The following is a 19,186-nucleotide window of genomic DNA, read 5'->3' as shown; positions in this document are numbered from 1 at the left end:
AGTGTTATCATCTACCCTTGTTTGTTTGGGTTTCTTAACCGGTTAGCAACACCTTGCCCGGGCTTCCCGTAGTTGTTACCCTTCGGGCCCTGAAAACCCATCAGGGCTCGGGGACCCATGGATGCGTCTCCCGAGTTCCAGCCTGCCTTGGGCGGGTTTGAAGGTTGCAGCGTGCCCTTGTCTCAGGGTGACAGTCACCTGTTTTGCCTCCATCATGCTGCATGTTGGGTCACCGACACCTTTGACCCGGAGTCTTGCGAGTCATGTTCTCTGCTTGTGCTCCAGTTTTACTCTGAGGATGTTCCTATTAGGGTATAGGCAGTATCAGCGTTGCATGTTAGGTTTAGGTTATTGCAACGCGCTAGGTTGGTTTCCCACCCGGATGCCCCGAGGCTCCCCCGTTTTGGTTTTAGGGGACTCTGACCTGGGGGTGTTAGTCGCTTTGGCTTTGTCTCCTGCCGCGCCCCCTGGTCCTTCCCCTGTAGTTCTTCCTGCACCTTCCCCCGTGTCCAGCTCCAAAACGTCTGAGGGTTTCGGCCTCAGCACAGGGTTTAGTTTGATAATGAGACTCGGGCTGCCTCAGGGGCTGCCCCATCTGGGTAGGGGACGGAGGCATTTGAGTCGGTTCCTCCTGCCGAGGCTTCTGGGTCCCACCAGCAGACCCCTTTTTTGTCTACCTTTTCTTCAGGGGTAGAGGGTTTGGAGGACAGCTCTGCCCAGGGTCCCGACGTGGGGGATCCTAGGGCTGGGGAGGAGTCAACCTGGGGGCCTTGGGCCCCCTGTGACCCCACTTGGGTGCTTTTGCCTTCCTCGTGGGGCTTATTGCTGCAGGGGGAGGGATTTTCTTACCCCCCTTCCCTGTACGAGTATGATTTGGGTTCAGCTCCTCCCCGGGTTCGGTTCCAGGCGCCTTTGGGTACCTCGGATCCGTCTTTCCAGAGGTTTTCTACTTCCCGTATCTCTACGAAGGTGGCGCGGGAAGCTCTTGCTGCATACCCAGTCTATGCCTCTGCAATGGATCCGTCCTCGTTTGAGTTCGGTTCTTCTTCCCTTTTTGGGTGCGTTTGGAGGTTCCGGAGTCTTCCTGGCTGGCAGACTGCCCTTTCTTTTCGTTGGGGGCGTGGCATGGGTTCTGTCAGACCTGCACGCTTGATTGGCGGGAAACTTCTACTTTTATGCTGGTTTACCTGGGGGGGGGTTTGAGCACCTTAATGCGTGCTTGTTCGCTCCCGTGCTTTCTCGGGATGTTGGCCTTTTCCAGCTTCACGTGCTGGTTCCTCAGCTTTCGGCTTCGTTGGTTGCAGAGGAGTTGCTCGCCCGTGGGCATTTGGCTTTGGTCTTCCATTTCTTTTCCCTTCACGATCTGTCTTTTGCTGGCTTGAGAATGTGGGAGCGTTGAGTGAAGGGCCTTCGTCCGAGGCGCTGACTTCAGCAGCTAGGGCATCGGCTGCACTGTTGAAGCTCTTTGCGCCCATCCTGAAGGAAACGGTGTCTCTGTTTTTTGCTTCTCGCCTCACGTGCTGTCAGGCTGTGCTTGCCTTCTCTTTGGAATCCGCTTGGGTCTTGGCTCTTAGGTTTTCGTCTCTGTTTTGTCCGTTGCTGTTTGCAGAGACTGAGGTCTCTCAGTTTCCACATGCGGCTTCGTCCAGTTGTCGTCCGATGGCGGACTTGTTGATTCTCCGAACCGGTAGTTCTCAGCAGTTTTGGAGGGGTCGTGCCATGGTTCCGGGTTCCGCTGGTCGAGGTGGGCCATTGGTGCCAGTTTCTGAGCCGTTGTTCCCTTCGGGGCCAGCGTCGTCTGGTCGGCGCGGTGATCGCCCTGTTCGACGGTTGGGTTGTCGTAAGGGGCGTCAATCCTTTCGCGGTTCACCCCATTGACAGGGCGATGGGGGGGGGGAGGCTTGCTCTGTTTGCTCACACTTGGTCCCACAATTTGTGGGCCTTTTCGGTCGTGTCATCCGGCCTGCGGTGGCGTTGGGCGACTCGTTCTCCTTTGGGGGGTTCGGGGCTAACAGGGCAGGTTTCTTCTCCTGCGCATCGTCAAGTCGTCTTGGAATGGGTGCGCTTGGGCGTGGTCGAAACGACTACGTCCCTCAGGTGGGTTTCCCATCTGTTTCCAGTACCGAAACGGGACTGTGTGGATCTGAGGTTCATTCTGGACTTGTCCCGTCTGAACCCCTGGTTTCCTTACCCCTCCTTTCGGATGACTACTGTGTTTCAGGTCCAGCTTCTGTTGGAGCCTCAAGGACGCCTATTGGCACGTTCCTATTTATCCAGGGTTCAAGGACTGGTTAGGTTTCGTGGTGGGGCGTCACACTTACCGTTTTCGATGCCTACCTTTTGGCTTGACTCTGGCATCTCGCGTTTTCCCGCGTCTGACCTGGGTTGTGATGACCCGTCTGCATCTTTTAGGGATTCGGGTTTTGGCCTACCTCGACGACTGGCTGGTGTGGGCTCCCAGTCGGTCAGCTTGTCTGCTCGCCATTGATATGGTTCTTTCCCAGCTTGCCAGGTTCGGGTTCCTGGTGAACTGGAGGAAGTCTCATCAGGTTCCGTCCCAGGTTCGGACCTGGTTAGATCTTGTTTGGGATTCTCGGACCGCTTCCTTGTCTCTCCCTCCAGAGGCGTTGTTGCGGCTACGGGACCACCGTCGGCTGTTTCTGAGGGGGTCCCAGGTCACTCGGCAGTTGTACGACCGGTTGTGCGGGAGTCTGAACTTCACCGTGCTAGTCTACCCGCCTGGTCGGGTTTGGCTTTGGCGTCTGTTTTGGTTCCTTCGGGGACGTCCCTTCCGCCTCTCTTGCAATCGTTGGGTTCGTCCTCCGGGGGGCTTGTGTCGGTTGCTACGTCACAGGCTTCCTCTTCGGGGTTTTCAGGGTTCGGTGCCTTGGTGCCTTCCCGAGCCCTTGCTTGATGTGTTCATGGACAGTTCGTCTCTCGGCTGGGGCTTTGTGACCAGTGCTCACCAGGCAGGCCAGGGACAGTGGGGTCCGTCCTTCTGTCAGGCTCACAGCACGGTTCGGGAGTTCGCGGCAGTCTGGTTAGCGCTTCATAGGGTTCGGGTCGCTCGGGGATCGACCATTCGCCTCCATTCGGACTGTTCTCCAGTGGTTCATTGCCTGAACCGCGGGGGTTCTCTTCGGTCTTTGGCTCTTTGGGGTTGGTCTCTTCTAGTGGTTCGTCTGCTGGATTCTCGGGGTTTGGCTCTCGGTGCAGTTCATGTCCAGGGAGTGTCCAACATTCTGGCGGACGGTCTGTCACGCTTCCATCCCCTGTTCGCGGAGTGGACAGTCGATGACGACTCATTTCGTTGGATCTGCCAGATGTATGGTCTCCCAGATGTGGACCTCTTTGCATCAGCGTGGTCTCGGCGTCTCCCAATCTATGGGACGCCCTTCCCCAACTGCGAGGCGTTCGCTGTGGATGCCTTTCGGCAGGACTAGTCGAGGCGGGGTTACCTGTACCTCATACCCCCGGTCCAGCTGTTGCTTCGGGTTCTGGTTCGGTTGGAGACATTCCCAGGGAGAGTAGTCCTTGTGGCCCCTTGGTGGCTGGCCCGGCCTTGGTTTCCGATGCTATTGGCTCGGTGCCCGAACCCGGGATGTTTCCCCCGGTTCCGCCTCTTTCAGCAGATCGGCCAGGTCCAGTACAGGGCTGGTTCGAATTTCTCCTCTGCTCTTCACGTCTGGTCTTTTTGACGCGGGTGTATCACCATTTCTATGGTGATCAGGTGGCTTCGTTGATGGTGTCCCACCTGAGAGCTTCATCTCGGTGACAGTATGAAGTTTCCTGACGTTCTTTTCGCCATTTTCTGGCTCTTCGTAGGTTGTCTTTTCTTTCGGATTGGGTTGTCTTGTCCTTTCTTTCTTGGCTTTTTCAGGACCGTCATTTGATGCCTAATACTGTCGCCTCGTATCGTGCATCACTGGCGGAGCCGCTCAAGCTAGTGTTCAGGGTGGACATCACATTCGCCCCATTTCGTAAGCTTTACCGTGCTGTTTCACCTCCGGCCTGCTCATTTGCCTCCTGAGCCATCCTGGTCTTTGGACAGGGTGCTCTCATATCTTTCCTCTCTTCGGTTTGTGCTGGCCACTTCGGTTCCGGATTGTTTTTCCAAGGCTTCGTTTTTATTGGCATTGGCCTCTGGGGGCCGGGAAGGGGAGCTTCATGCTCTCCTCCAGCGCAGGGGTTTCTGCTCTTTTGGTCCTGAGGGTAGGTTTGTCCGTTTGCAGCCTTCTCCATCTTTTCTGGCGAAGAACGAGACGGCTGCTTTCCGGAGGAGTCCATCGGTCATTGATGCTTGGGTGGTTCGACCGGGGGGTGCATCATGTGTTGTGTCCGGTTGCAGCACTTTACCGTACTGCAACCGTTATCTGCGTGCCGTTACCTGCGTGCTTCAGCCGGGGTGGCTGGGGATGCACTTTGGGTTGATCCGGTTTCCCTCATTCCCTGTTCCAGGGCTCAGGTCTCCCAGGTGGTCCACAGGGTTATTAAGTCTAGCCAGCCTGTGGTCTATCCTCGCACCCATGACGTTTGGAAGTTTGCAGCTTTGGCTGCCATGTTTGGTAACATGTCTTGGGCTCATATTCGGGCGCATGGATTTTGGAAGTCGAACAGGGTCCTGGCCGCCCATTATTTGGTGAACGTCCCTGCTCCTCGGCGTTCTTGTGTTGCTTTGGGTCGCAGGTTGCAGCCAATTGTCGTGACTTCGCGTTGAGGAGTTTGTGGCCGCCGCCTCCCGGGTAAGTCCCCAATTCCTTTTCTTTGGGTATGTACCTCCAGGGAGCTGTAGGGGCTCCCCACAGAAAACCAGCGTTGAATGTAATGAAACGCCATTTTCTGGGTGAGCCCCGGAGGCTCCCTGGCTACCCTCCCTCCCATCCGGTCGGCGGGGTTTTACGCATTGGTTGAAGCCTAGTTTCCGAACTGAAGGCAGCCGGCATGGTGAGGTCCGCCCCCCCCCCCCCTCCCAGGGAGGGGAGGGCTGCGCGGACGACCGGCGCGGCAGTAAATTGATTGTTTGATTGTTTTCGGTTTTCTGTTGTAATTTTTTACCATGTGGGGTTTGTTTTGTTATGCCTACCTTTCTGGGTGCCTGACCTCGGTCGATGGCAGGTAAGGAAAACCCCGAACCATAATGGGGTTTTCCAGGGCCATTGCTCCCTGAAACCTCTCTGAAGGGGCCAGGTTCTGGTCCCTGGTAGGTCTGAACTCCATAGCTAATGTCCCAGTCTAACATAACATACATTAGCCCAAAAAGCTCCAGGGAGCCTCCGGGGCTCACCCAGAAAATAGCGTTTCATTACATTCAATGCTGGGTTTTTCATATTCCAAGAGTACGACTTAATCAAACTAGAAATGCTCTACAATTCAAGGGACCCAGAATGTGGAATGACCTACCCAATCATGTTAACACTATCGTTCTCTTTGGACATGACTCACGTCCATTTTTTTTCTCTCGAGTCCTAGCCGTGGAAAGGACTTGCGTCCACTACGAAAATATTTGTATAAAATAAATTTTTTATCCGATCGACCTCAGGATTGTTTCAAAATAAGCGCATTTACATTGCGCACAATTTGATACCAAAATGAAAGATATAACACAAAACTTGATGTCAGAACACTTGAAAGATTATAAACAAGTTTTTTGGTCTAAATTTTAAATTTTAAAATATTTGTTAAAATTCCAGTTATTGCTCTATTATTATGGGACTAGTTTCAAAATGTGCGCCTTTATTTTGCGAACAATTTGATACCAAAACAAACGATGTAACCTGAAAATTTATGTTATCAAACTGAACGCGTATACACATTAGGCAGCGATGTGCAAATTGGTGCTCGTTCACGGGTAACTTTAGGCTTTGCTGCAGGGAGTCTCGCCAGGCTTTTGGACATTATATGCATATACATCTGTAGGGAATTTAATTGTGAAAACAATGATATCAAAACAAATGATGTAGCACAAGAATTAAGGTGAGAAAACTAAAATGAGTATAGACATTTTACTGATTTTGTGCTCTCATGGTAACTTTTCCGACTTTAGGCTTTGCTGTGGGGAGTCTCGCCAGGCTTTTGGACATTATATGCATATACATCTGTAGGGAATTTAATTGCGAACATAATGATACCAAAATGAACGACGTAGCACAAGAATTAAGGCAAGAAAACTGAAACGAGTATACACATTTAGGCATCGCCGCACGCTCGCCCGCACCACTAGCCACATGACGTCGAAGTCTGCAGTGTGCGCGTGGCGCCGGTGATAGTGTTAAAAACTGTACCTCTCTCAACCAGTTTAAGATAAAAACTAAGCACTACCTAATTAACTCCCTGTAACCTACCTTACCCCTATAATGTCAACCCATGTCTGTTATTTTTAAACAATGCTGTCTGCCGACCAAATTGTGTTTTTGCTGTTTTTCTGCCATGTTCCCCCCTTTTTTATTTGTATATTTTCTCAACACATTTTATACTTTAATCTCAATTATTATTAAGTTTTAGTCTTTAGTGTTTTTCCTGCCCGAAAAGCTTTGCGTAACAGTGGCTTCAGGCATTTTATGTACTAGCTCTATCTATAAATTCATCAATATTTTTATCACCCCCTTGTATGTATGTACTTTACCTGAATAAACATTTGAATTTTTTTAAATTGAATTTTGAGAAAACTGAAACGAGTATACATATTTCAGTGTCGCCGCACGCACGCTCGCTCGCACGTCGGGGGCGTGACCTCTAAGTTGGAGGCACACATGCCCGGGACGCGATAGTGATAATATATATATATACACCACACTAATATAATAATAATAGTTAATAATAATATTATAATAATAATATAATAATAATAGTATAAATAATAATATACCACACATATCTAGTGTGGTATATTAGGGCCTGACAGCTGAGTGGACAGCGCTTTGTATTCGTAGTCCTGAGGTTCCGGGTTTGATCCCTGGTGGAAGTGGAAACAAATGAGCAGTTTCTTTCACCCTGATACCCCCTGTTCACCTAGCAGTAAATAGGTACCTGGGAGTTAACACTTTCGCGCTTTAGATTAGAGATAACTCGTCGCCGTTTTTTCTTACGATTCCGCATAACAGCCTACTTTTCTCGTCCATCGAAAAAATATTTCTATAAATTCCATCTTTTAACCGAAATGGATGGGGATACTCTCAGATTATATACGTTTTGTAGAGAATTTATTTGCGAATTTTTTGGTACCAGAATGAATATTATATCACATAAACTTCTATGAGTAAAAAAAAAAAAACACAAAGTATGTTTGGGGGTGTGGCGGGTGTGGCTCTGGGTGTGGCGGGCGTGTGGCAGTGGGTTCCCTTTAGCCGTTGATATATCCAACACGTGGGAAATATTTGTATGTGTTATGTATATGTCTGTGTAGGGAATTTTACTGCGATCACTGTCATACAAATTATAAAATGTTTCAACAAGTATAAACATGACAAACATCAAACGAACGAAAACAATGCGTTCGTTTCTGCCGCGAACGCATACTGAGCGACGTGGTTCTATATTTGGCGCTTCTCTTACACATGCTTTGTACAAATGTTATACATTGCATCTTATAGAAAATTTTATTGCGAACACATTGGTATAAAAAAGAAATACGTACATAGAAAAGTAGGGTCAGGAAACGTATAAATGTATAAACTTTCCAAGCATGATTTCCCCCCTGTGTTTTCGCCAGTGAGATCGCGGCTAACTACTCTCCACTTCACACACTCTTGCGGGTGGGCAATTACCTATATTAAACATTCATATGCATATGTCCGTGTAGAGAATTTTATTGTGATTCCAATGATACCAAAATTAGCGATGTAGGACAACTGTAGGCTTCGCAACCATTAAGAGAGTGGAAACATTTTGTTGCTGTTTGGCGCTCTTGGCGAGTAATCTGCATAGTTTTTTTATTTGGTGTTGATACTCCTTATGCTTGGGCGGCATTTTATAGGTATGCTCTTATAGACAATTTCATTGCGAACACAGTGATATCAAATTTAAATACGTGCGCTTTCAATTATTGTCAGGACAGTCAAAAGAGTGTACACTTTTTCGGTCTTACCGCGTAGGCGCGCGAAGTGCCGAAAGCATCTGGGGTATTGTTTTTTTTTGAGCGCCGAGAGCGCGAAAGTGTTAAACAGCTGCTACAGGCTGCTTCGTGGGGGGGTGTGACAAAAAGGAGGCCTGATCGAGGACCGGGCCGCGGGAACGTTAAGCCCCGAAATCATCTCAAGATAACCTCAAAAAGAAAGGTCATTAGTCTATGGAGTTCAGCCTACCGGTGACCATGAGACAGAACCCCCCTCAGAGAGGTTTCAAGGAGCAATAAACCTGGAAACCTCCCCTGGGGTTGGGGGTTTTCCCTTATCTGCCATCGACCGGGGTAAGTCAACGAAAGCAGCAACTGACGCAAAGCCCCCAAAGCAGAAGGGGCATCCTGGAAGGAACCAGAACAGACGCCGAAGCCAAACCCAACCCAGTGGGTAGAATAGCACGGCGAAATTCAAACTCCGCCGTGTGACCCCGGGACCCCTCCCCAGAAACTGCCGAAGTCGGGACCGCAGCCTCAGCAACGTCTCCGGAGGGAGAGACATAAAAGTGGTCCAAAAGTCCCAAACAAGACCCAGCCAGTTCCGAGCCTGGGACAAAACCAGATGGGACTTCCTCCAGTTCACCAGGAACCCGAATCTGGCGAGTTGGGAAAAACCCACATCCCTGGCGAGCAGACACGCAGACTGGCTGGGAGCCCACACCAGCCAGTCATCGAGGTAGGCGAGGACCCGAACCCTTAGCAGACGCAGACAGGTCACCACGACCCGGGTAAGACGAGTGATTCAAGCCAAAAGGAAGGCAACAAAAGCGGTAAGCCTGATGCTCCACCACGAAACCTAACCAGTCCCTGAACCCCAGATGAATAGAGAAATGTCAGTAAGTGTCCTTTAAGTCCAGGGACCACATCCAGGCACTCGGCTCCAACAGAAGCTGGACCCGAGACATAGTGGTCATTCAAAAGGAGAGGTAAGGAGTCCAGGGGTTCAGACAGGACAAGTCCAGAATGAACCGCAGATGATCTGCACAGTCCTATTTCAGCACTAGAAAAGGGGCAAGAACTGAACTAAACAACCTGACAGATGGGGTTGTTTCGATTGCGTCCAAGCGCACCCACTCCGAGGTGACCCGACGAAGCACAGGGTAAGAAGCCTGCCCCGTCAGCCCAAAATTCCCCGGAAGAGGAGCCACCCAACGCCATCACAGGCCGGATGTCACGACCGAAAACACCCACAAATCGTGAGACAAAGCGCAAGCAAACAGAGCGAACCTCCCCCTCCCCCCCTCATCACCCCATCACGGGACAAACAACAAAAGGGCTGATGCCCCTTATGAGAAGCCGGCTGACGCCCCTTACAAGAAATCGGCCGACGAACAGAGCGATCACTGTGCCAACCAGACGACGCCAGTTCCAAAGTCAACATCGGCTCAGAAGCTGGCACCACTGGCCCACCTGGACCAGTGTAACCTCGAGCCCTGACACGACCCTTCCGAAAAGACCGAAATCGGCCACCCAGGAGAACCAACACGTCCGACATAAGACAACAACTAGATGAAGCCGCCTGCAGAAATTGCGTGACAGCAGACTTTGCAAATAGCAACAGATAAAACAGCAAGGAAAATCTAAGAGCCGGGCCCCAAGTGGATTCCAAATAGAGGGTGAGCACAGCCTGATGGCACACGTGAAGCAAGAAGCAAAGAACAGAGACACCACTTCAGGATATGGGCAAACAGCTTCAACAGTGCGGCCGACGCCTGAGCCACCAAGGACAGCACACCAGACAAAAGCCTGGCACTCAACGTCTCCACATCCTCCTCAAGTCAGGCTGAGGACAGTTCGAGAAGGGAAAAGAAGTGCAAGACCAAAGTCAAATTCCCACAGGCGTGCAAATCCTCAGCAACCAAGGATGCCAAAACCTGTGCTGCTGCAGGTGCAGGTAGAAACCTTCACCTGCAGCTGCACAAGGCCAACATCCCGAGAAAGCACAGGGGCAAACAAGCAAACATTAAGGTGCTCAAACTCGCCCCCCAGGTAAACCCGCAGAATGGTAGAAGTTTCTCGCCAGTCTAGGAGGAAGCCTCAGTAGGAGGAACTGGCTCGAATGCCTCCGTCCTCAACCTGAACGGGGCAGCTCCCGAAGCTGCCCGAGTCCCTTCACCTGGACTCCGAAACCCTCAGACATTTGGGAGCCGGAAGCAGGGGATAAAAGGGCAGCAGGGTGAACAACAAGGAAAGGACCAGGGAGTGCAGACTGAACAAAAGTTGAAGCAACTAATGCCCCAAGGTCTGGTTCCCTATAACCAAAGCGGGGTAGCCACAGGGCATCCAGGTGGGAAACCAATGTAGCGCGTTGCAGCAACCTAAACCTAGCATGCAATGCAGATGCTGCCTGTACCCAAACAGTAATGTCATCAGAATAGTACTGATGGGGGCCAACAGGGCCCAGGACCCCCTAGTTAACCCCTCCCCAGCCCCAGGAACCCCTACAGCAGGACCCAGGGCTGAGCCATCCCCCAAAGCTCGTCCTCAAAAGAAGAAGCCGGAGCAGCCAAAAAACCAGGAAGGAAGGGGGCCCACTGGTCAGACCCAAACGCTTCGGCAGGAGGAACCAGCTCAAATGCCTTCATTGCCACCCCAGAAGGGGCATCCCGTGAAACCGCCCGAGTCTCAAAACTAATTAAACCCTGCTCCAACTCCGAAACCTTCAGACATTTTCAGAGCTGGAGAAAGGCGTGGGGGGAGGACCAAGACGAACCACAGCAGGGAAAGGACAAGGAGCTGCGGACTGAACCAAAGTCGAAGCGACTAACACCTCCCAAGTCCGGGTCCCGATAACTAAAAACAGGGTAGCCTCGGGGCTTACGGGTCAGCAACCTACCTAGTGCGCTGCAGCAACCTAAAACAAGAGTGCAACGCCTGAGCTGCCTGCACCCAAATAGTCATCAGTGGACTGGTAATTTGATATTATTATCTGCGTCACAAACAAGCAACAAAACTCGCAGGAATCTGGGTCGAAGGCCTCACCGACCCACAGGCAGTATGACGGAGGCATAAATGATGAAGGTCACCCGGAGACAAGGGGACCAAGCAACCTTCAAACTCGCACACGGCAATAGGGGACTCAGGGGTCACATACATTGGACCAAAGCGCCCCCATGGGGTTTCCCATGGTCCTGAGACAGAATTCACACTCAGGAAAGCCCAGGCAGGGTACTGCTAACCGACACCCAATATTACCAACAAACTGCTAAAGCTGCTGCACCCCCCCCCCTGGGACGTGTACACTCACGAGGGCCTGGCGGGGAACCACCAGATACAAGAGGGTGAGACCAAAACCATGGGGCAGACCACCCACCAGGCAAGAAACAAAAACAAAAGAAAAACCCTGCAAGAGAACATCCTACCCAAGCAGAACAGAGCCGGTCGCTATGAGAGGTGACAACTAGCTGCACAGTAACCCTGTGCCCCAACCAATGACAAATACTACCCCTACCTAGAGGCAAATGGGAGTGAAGGACACACTCCAGCTGACTGCAAGGGCAGCCAATCACCAAGCAGCAAAAGACCTTACTGAGATAGCCCCCCAAGGTGACTTGTGAAAAATAGCCCCAAGGGCAGTACTTACTGGGCACCAAGGGACGGTGACATTGGGCGTATGCATCCTGAGTACTTGTAAGATTACTCCTGGCTCACACACCATCAGAGAACAGCGTCACACCATAAGGCACAGAGCCGTAGGACAAAAACAGGAGCTAGAGTCACAGGACCATTGCCAATCATATCAGCTGAAGAACTGCAGGATGGATAGCCAGCGTGAGGTCTGGAGCTCCCACTTCCCCCTCCTGGGGAGAGTGTGGGGGGGGGGGGTTGGTTTGTACAAACAGGCTTATCTTTCTGGGTGCCTTCCTGAGGTTATCTAGAGATGATTTTGGAGCTTAGCGTCCCCGTGGCCTGGTCTTCGACCAGACCTCCTTTTTGTCACACCCCCCCAGGAAGCAGCCCGTAGCAGCTGTCTAACTCCCAGGTACCTATTTACTGCTAGGTAAAAGGGGCATCAGGGTGAAAGAACCAGGAACCTTAGGACTACGAATCCAAAGCTCTATCCAGTCGGTTGTTAGGCCTGACCCGGTCAATGGCAGACATGGAATGCTTCCAACCACACGTGGGGGTTTCCATAGACAATTGCTCCTCGTGCATCTCTGAGGGCCCAGGTTCTGGCTCGTGGTCCCTGGTAGGCCTAAGAACTCCATTCTCATGACTAATGCCAAAGTCTAATATATCCATATCAGCTTGGATAGCTTCGAGAAGCCAAAGGGGCTCTCTCCCAGAAATCCCTACAGAATTGGTTCCCGAATGCACCAGGGAAGAGAACCTTAACACGTAAGGGTAGTATTCATAGAGTGCTTAGGGAAGGATGCCCCTAGGCGCATGCAGCCCTGGTACACTTGAGGACACCTGGCGACCACACACGACACCGCAGAGGACACAATGAAGGTAAACTCTGCTTGGAAACCGAGGTCAGCGATGACATACACACTGAGGTGGGGGGGGGGGAGCTGTGAGGACTAGCAATGCGATGGCATGGTGTGATGTTTGCTTTTTTTCTTGGGAACTGAAGGAATTCTACCTCTCTGCTCGGCTTTTGTTTCCATTTTTTTACCTTGTGGGGGTCTGTTTTGTTACACCTACCAATCTGGGTGCTTAGCCCCGGTCGATAGCAGATAAGATAATCCCCCAACCACAGGTTTTCCCAGGGCCATTGTTCCCTGCACCTCTCTGAGGGGGCCAAGTTCTGGCTCATGGTCCCCAGTAGGCAGAACTCCATTGAATAAAGCCCTGGTCTAATGTATCGCATATAAGCCTGATAGCTCCAGTGAGCCGAAGGGGCTCCCCACAGAAAAGTGGGGGGAAGGTAGTTTCATAAAATTTTGTTTCTTTTCATTGTTGGGGTGTTCTTTTGCCAATTTGGGGCCTGTGGTCTCTTTTTTTTTTCTTTTTTTTTAAACCATGCAGTGAGCTGTTTTGATTCACCTATCTTTCTGGGGGCCTTTCCTAGGTGGAGGCAAAGACGATAACCTTTAAAATTTGATATGAATAAATGGATGAATAGTAGTCCCAACATTCACTCTCCTTTGGATATAGACTGTGTTAAGAGTGATAGCATCCGGATGAATACCCTTATTACCAACAACTCCAGTTCTCAAAATTCCAGGATGACAGAAAGGACAACTGACCATAATTCCCTTGAATACATCCCCTCAGGAACATTGGCAGTCGGGAATAGAAGTGATATGGTTAGGAGGTAAAGAAGCACAAGCGGATTGTATCCTGGGTAGCAACCATACTAGTAATTGAGATGAGTATGAAAGACTTTAATTTAAAAAATTTATATAAAATACACAAATACACAAGTATGGGTTTTTATTCTATTATCATTATTATTATTATTATTATTATTATTTCTATTATCATCATAGTATAGTAAAATCTGTTGCTAACAATTACAAACCTGGATCTCCCCTATGATGTTAATGCAACCATTATATAATTCCCATCATCAGGGACAGGAAGCCTGTATCTCCTGGGACTGCAACCCACAATAATTGCCTAACTCCTGGGGTACCTATTTACTACAAAGTGAAAAGAGGCATCAGGTGGAAATAAATATACCCAATAATTTCTGTCTAGCCCAGGGATTAAACCCTTGTTCCTCCTTTATGAGTCGAGGACATTGACCACTTTGCTACAGGACCCATTACAGGAATGGTCGTGTCATTTGATCCGATGCCTTTTATAATTGCCAACAGTATTATATGGACCTTACCTTTGATGACAAGGCTGCTGGTATATATCAAGCTGGAAGTACTGGTTGTTGTGAAGGAAGCACCTCCGCTTCTTATATATTTTCAAGTGATGCTCATCTGCTTGCGCTGACATATTGTTCCAGTCTCGTTGGCTGATGGGAGTCTTAACTTCCACAATCTGCCCCAGCTGCTCTGGCTTGCGTATTGTGTGTGTATAGCTGTGATGACCTGCAGGACAATGCTTATGTTAAATTATATTATCTGAGCTTCAAGGCCAAGAAACCAAATATGTAAGGAAAACAGTGTTAAGAATTTTTAATTCAACAGTCATTAACCAGCCCGTTCTCACAATACAACGTGCATAAAAAATGAAGTGATTATGTGTAACCAGCACAAAAACCTGGGCAACCCACCTAACCCAACCAGGCTGATGCACATTACTTCCAGAAATATTACATTTTATGGTGCTTTATATTTCACACATTTCATATTTTATAAGATACGTGAATTTAAGAGACAATTCTATAACCAATGTTCCAGCCATGTGTAAATATTTCATTCAAAATGATCTGCTACCAGAAATTTTAGCCAATTATCCACAGTTTGCAAACTGTAGGTAGTAATTAAGTGATTGTAACCTATTGTATCCACCGCTGCCCACTGGATGGGGGGCGGTGTGCAGGACAAACATATAAATTGTGACACTAGGCTCTTCACACATGTCAGTTGCTTAATTTAGAACCTGTACTTGTGGTCGATCTCGAACCCTTTGTTGATGTGACAACTTATATTGAATTTTGTAACAAGCTCATCAAGATTGTAACTTGTTTAGCTAAATGAATTGTGGAGTTCAGTCCCTGAGCCCATTATGTGCCTCTGTAACCCTTTCCACTACCGCCCACAAGGTGGGTATGGGGTGCATAATAAATGAACTAAACTAAAAAAAACTTTTTATTTCACTAAAGCACCATCATTTTAACACTGTGGTCGATAGGGTACAAATTGTTGTGAACAAAGTGTGAGGACAGGTTGAAGAAATAAAAGTACTGTACTGTATATAAATAATAAAGTAACAGGATGTAACTATTTACTAATGCATAATTCCCTTGTAAAGTTCTCACTAAAATTATATTTACTTAGTAATTTTAGTTTTCATAAAAATCTCAATTACCATATATTTCATGCAATGTATTGTGCTATATTGTATTGTACTGTATATGGTGATGTGTGCAGTGCTGCATTGTATATATGGTGAGGGAGTGCTGCACTGTATTACTGGTATATACACGGTGGTGTGGAGCGCTGCATTGTATATATGGTGGGGAGTGCTGCATTGTATCACTGGTATATACATGGTGGTGGGGAGTGCTGCATTGTATCACTGGTATATACATGGTGGTGGGGAGTGCTGCATTGTATTACCAGTATATACATGGTGGTGGGGAGTGCTGGATTGTATTACCAGTATATACATGGTGGTGGGGAGTGCTGCATTGTATTACCAGTATATACATAGTGGTGGGGAGTGCTGGATTGTATTACTAGTATATACATAGTGGTGGGGAGTGCTGGATTGTATTACCAGTATATACATAGTGGTGGGGAGTGCTGCACTGTATTACCAGTATATACATGGTGGTGGGGAGTGCTGCATTGTATTGTATACATTGTGGTGTGTGGAGTACTGCATTGTATTGAATACATGGTGGTGTGGAATGCAGCATTGTATTGTATACATGGTTGTGGAATGTTGTATTATATTGTATATATTGTGTACAATACTGTATTGTATTACATACAGTATGTAGTGCACACTGTATTATATACTATGAAATGCTATATTGTGTACTGTGTGGAGTATATATATTGTGTATACTGTGTTGAGTATATATATTGTGTATACTGTGTGGAGTGTATATTGTGTATATGGTGTGGAGTGTATATAGTGTATAATGTGGAGTATATATTATGTATACTGTGGAGTACAGTGGAACCTCGGTTTTCGTATGCCCGTTTTCGTATTTTTCCATTCTTAAACTAAATTTTTTCGCAAAATTTATTCGGTACTCATTGTTTGCCTCGGTTTTCAGAGTTTGTTTATAAACGTGTGGTTCTACTGAGCATGTGGCGCTTCAGTTTACCAACGTCTCCCACCTAGTGATGATCGTATTTGAATTCTTTGAGAAGAATTTAATTGTTTTTGCGCTTTTTTGGTTTCTGAACACAAAGTGCTTATTATATATCACACAATGGGTTCCAAGAAAGTCAGCGGTAATGGTCAACCTAAAGAAATAGTTGTGAGGATGACAATAGAGGAAAAACAAGAGAACATTCCTAGTGAGACAATGTGATGTCTCACTACAGACAAGTGTTAAAATGTAGGGAAAACAAGTATCTATAGACAGTCTTAGTAAGACAAGCAAGCAGTGAGCCACAACCAGGTCCTAGTGGTATGCTTGCAAAATGTAAAAGAAAGAGTACCCCAGAAATGTCATCACTGCTGTTATAATGGAAGGGGGACTCCCATTCCAAACACTAACACCTCTCCTCCTCCCTCCTTCCTCACTGTCTTCCATACACCAACAAGAGTCCTCAATAAAGGTACCTAGGAGTATTATTCTGTAAAAAATGTATTTTTTTTTAGTTAGTATATTTGGGAGTGTGGAACTGATAAATTCAATTTACATTATTTCTTATGGGAAAATTTGTTTCGGTTCTCGTATTTTTCGGTTTTGGTACCGTCTCTGGGAAAAGATTGAATACGAAAACTGAGGTACCCCTATATATAATGTGTATACTGTGGAGTATATACAGTATTGTGTATATTGTACTCGCCTAGTTGTGCTTGCGGGGGTTGAGCTCTGGCTCTCAACTGTCAACCAACTCGTGTACAGATTCCTGAGCCTACTGGGATCTATCATATCTACATTATGTAGTATAGTGGAGTGTGTGCAGAGATTCTTTACTGCTAGAATCCACTTAGTAAAACATCTAAGCTACTGGGACCGACTAAAGAGCCTAAATCTGTACTCCCTTGAGCGCAGGCGGGAGAGATACATAATAATTTATACGTGGAAAATACTAGAGGGGCTGGTCCCAAACCCTGTACACAGAAATAACATCACACGAGACTAGAAGGCATGGCAGGATGTGCAGAATACCCCCGTTGAAAAGCAGAGGTGCAACAGGTACTCAGAGAGAACTATCAACATCAGAGGCCCGAGACTGTCCAACACGCTTCCACTACACATAAGGGGCATAACTGGCCGACCCCTCACAGTGTTCAAGAGAGAACTGGATAAGCACCTCCAAAGGATACCTGATCAACCAAGCTGTGATTCGTATGTCAGGCTGCGAGCAGCCGCATCCAACGGCCTAGTTGACCAGTCCAGCAACCAGGAGGCCTGGAAGATGACCAGGCCGCAGGGATGCTAAGCCCCGGAAGTACATCAAGGTAACTTCAAAGGTAGTGATGTATACAATGTATATAGTGATGTGGTAGATACTGACTCCATACACAGTTTCAAATGTAGATTTGACAGAGCCCAATAGGCTCAGGAATCTGAACACCAGTTGACTGACCACTGAGAGGCGGGATCAAAGAGCCAGAGCTCAACCCCCGCAAGCACAACTAGGCGAGTATTTGAAACCGTGTATGGAGTCAGCCTCCACCATATCACTGCCTAATGCAATCCATCTGTTAACTACTCTGACACTGAAAGTTATTTCTAAAGTCCTTGTGGCTCATTTGGATAATCTGTTTCCACCTGTGTCCCCCTTGTTCATGTTCCACCCGTGCTGAAGAGTTTGTCTTTGTCCACCCTGTCAATTCCCCGGAGAATTTTGTAGGTGGTTATGTTTGCCCTTACTCTTCTGTCTTCCAGGGACGTGGGGTTTAGCTGGAAGACAGCAGCAAAAGGGAGACATGATAATCATATATATAATTCTCTGGGGAATTGACAGGGCAAACAAAGACAAACTATTTAGTAAACCTGTATATGTATAGTACATTCATATTATACTATTTAGTATATATTTAGTATATACATACTGTATGGAGTATATACTGTGTATACTGTGTGGAATACTAGATTTTATATTATGTGGAGAACAATATTGTATACTATGTGGATTATTGTATTATATACAGTGTGGAGCACTGTGCGGTATATATTACTATGTGTAATACTGTATTGTATACTGTATGAAGTACTGTATTGAATATTGTGTAGAGAACTGTAATATATAATTGTGAAGTACTGTATTGCATAAGGCATGGAGAGCTACACTGTATACTGCTTAGAGGTGCAATGTATACTGTATGGAGGGCTGTAATGTAAACTGTGTGGAGGGCTGCAATGTATACTGTGTGGAGGGCTGTAATGTAAACTGTGTGGAGGGCTGCAATGTATACTGTGTGGAGGGCTGCAATGTATACTGTGTGGAGAGCTGCAATGTAAACTGTGTGGAGAGCTGCAATGTAAACTGTGTGGATAGCTGCAATGTAAACTGTGTGAAGGGCTGCAATGTAAACTGTATGGAGAGCTGCAATGTAAACTGTGTGGAGGGCTGCAATGTAAACTGTGTGGAGGGCTGCAATGTAAACTGTGTGGAGAGCTGCAATGTAAACTGTGTGGAGGGCTGCAATGTAAACTGTATGGAGAGCTGCAATATAAACTGTGTGAAGGGCTGCAATGTAAACTGTATGGAGAGCTGCAATGTAAACTGTGTGGAGAGCTGCAATGTAAACTGTGTGGAGGGTTGCAATGTATACTGTGTGGAGAGCTGCAATGTTAACTGTGGAGGGCTGCAATGTAAACTGTGTGGATGGCTGCAATGTAAACTGTGTGTAGGGCTGCAATGTTAACTGTGTGGAGGGCTGCAATGTAAACTGTGTGGAGGGCTGCAATGTAAACTGTGTGTAGGGCTGCAATGTAAACTGTGTGGAGGGCTGCAATGTATACTGTGTGGAGACCTGCAATGTAAACTGTGCAGAGAGGGCATGGAGAGCTACACTGTATACTGCTTAGAGGTGCAATGTATACTGTATGGAGGGCTGTAATGTAAACTGTGTGGAGGGCTGCAATGTATACTGTGTGGAGGGCTGTAATGTAAACTGTGTGGAGGGCTGCAATGTAAACTGTGTGGAGGGCTGCAATGTATACTGTGTGGAGGGCTGCAATGTATACTGTGTGGAGAGCTGCAATGTAAACTGTGTGGAGAGCTGCAATGTAAACTGTGTGGATAGCTGCAATGTAAACTGTGTGAAGGGCTGCAATGTAAACTGTATGGAGAGCTGCAATGTAAACTG

The 19,186-nt window shown here is 47.7% G+C and overlaps 1 protein-coding gene across 1 annotated transcript in view; it reads right to left on the bottom strand.

The window, feature by feature from the left end:
- The window catches only part of Ttd14 (TRPL translocation defect 14), a 330,131-nt gene that overhangs the window by 86,816 nt on the left and 224,129 nt on the right, over window positions 1-19,186 (bottom strand). Inside the window, exon 10 of the mRNA XM_045743040.2 lies at window positions 13,896-14,103. Within this exon, the coding sequence (XP_045598996.1) occupies window positions 13,896-14,103 (208 nt within the window). The remainder of the gene's footprint in view (window positions 1-13,895; window positions 14,104-19,186) is intronic.

This window comes from Procambarus clarkii, chromosome 31 (assembly GCF_040958095.1).
Source record: "Procambarus clarkii isolate CNS0578487 chromosome 31, FALCON_Pclarkii_2.0, whole genome shotgun sequence".
Taxonomy (NCBI): Eukaryota; Metazoa; Arthropoda; class Malacostraca; order Decapoda; family Cambaridae; genus Procambarus; species Procambarus clarkii.
The sequence above is the reverse complement of the archived record's forward strand: the minus strand, read 5'-3'. Positions and strand labels throughout refer to the sequence as shown.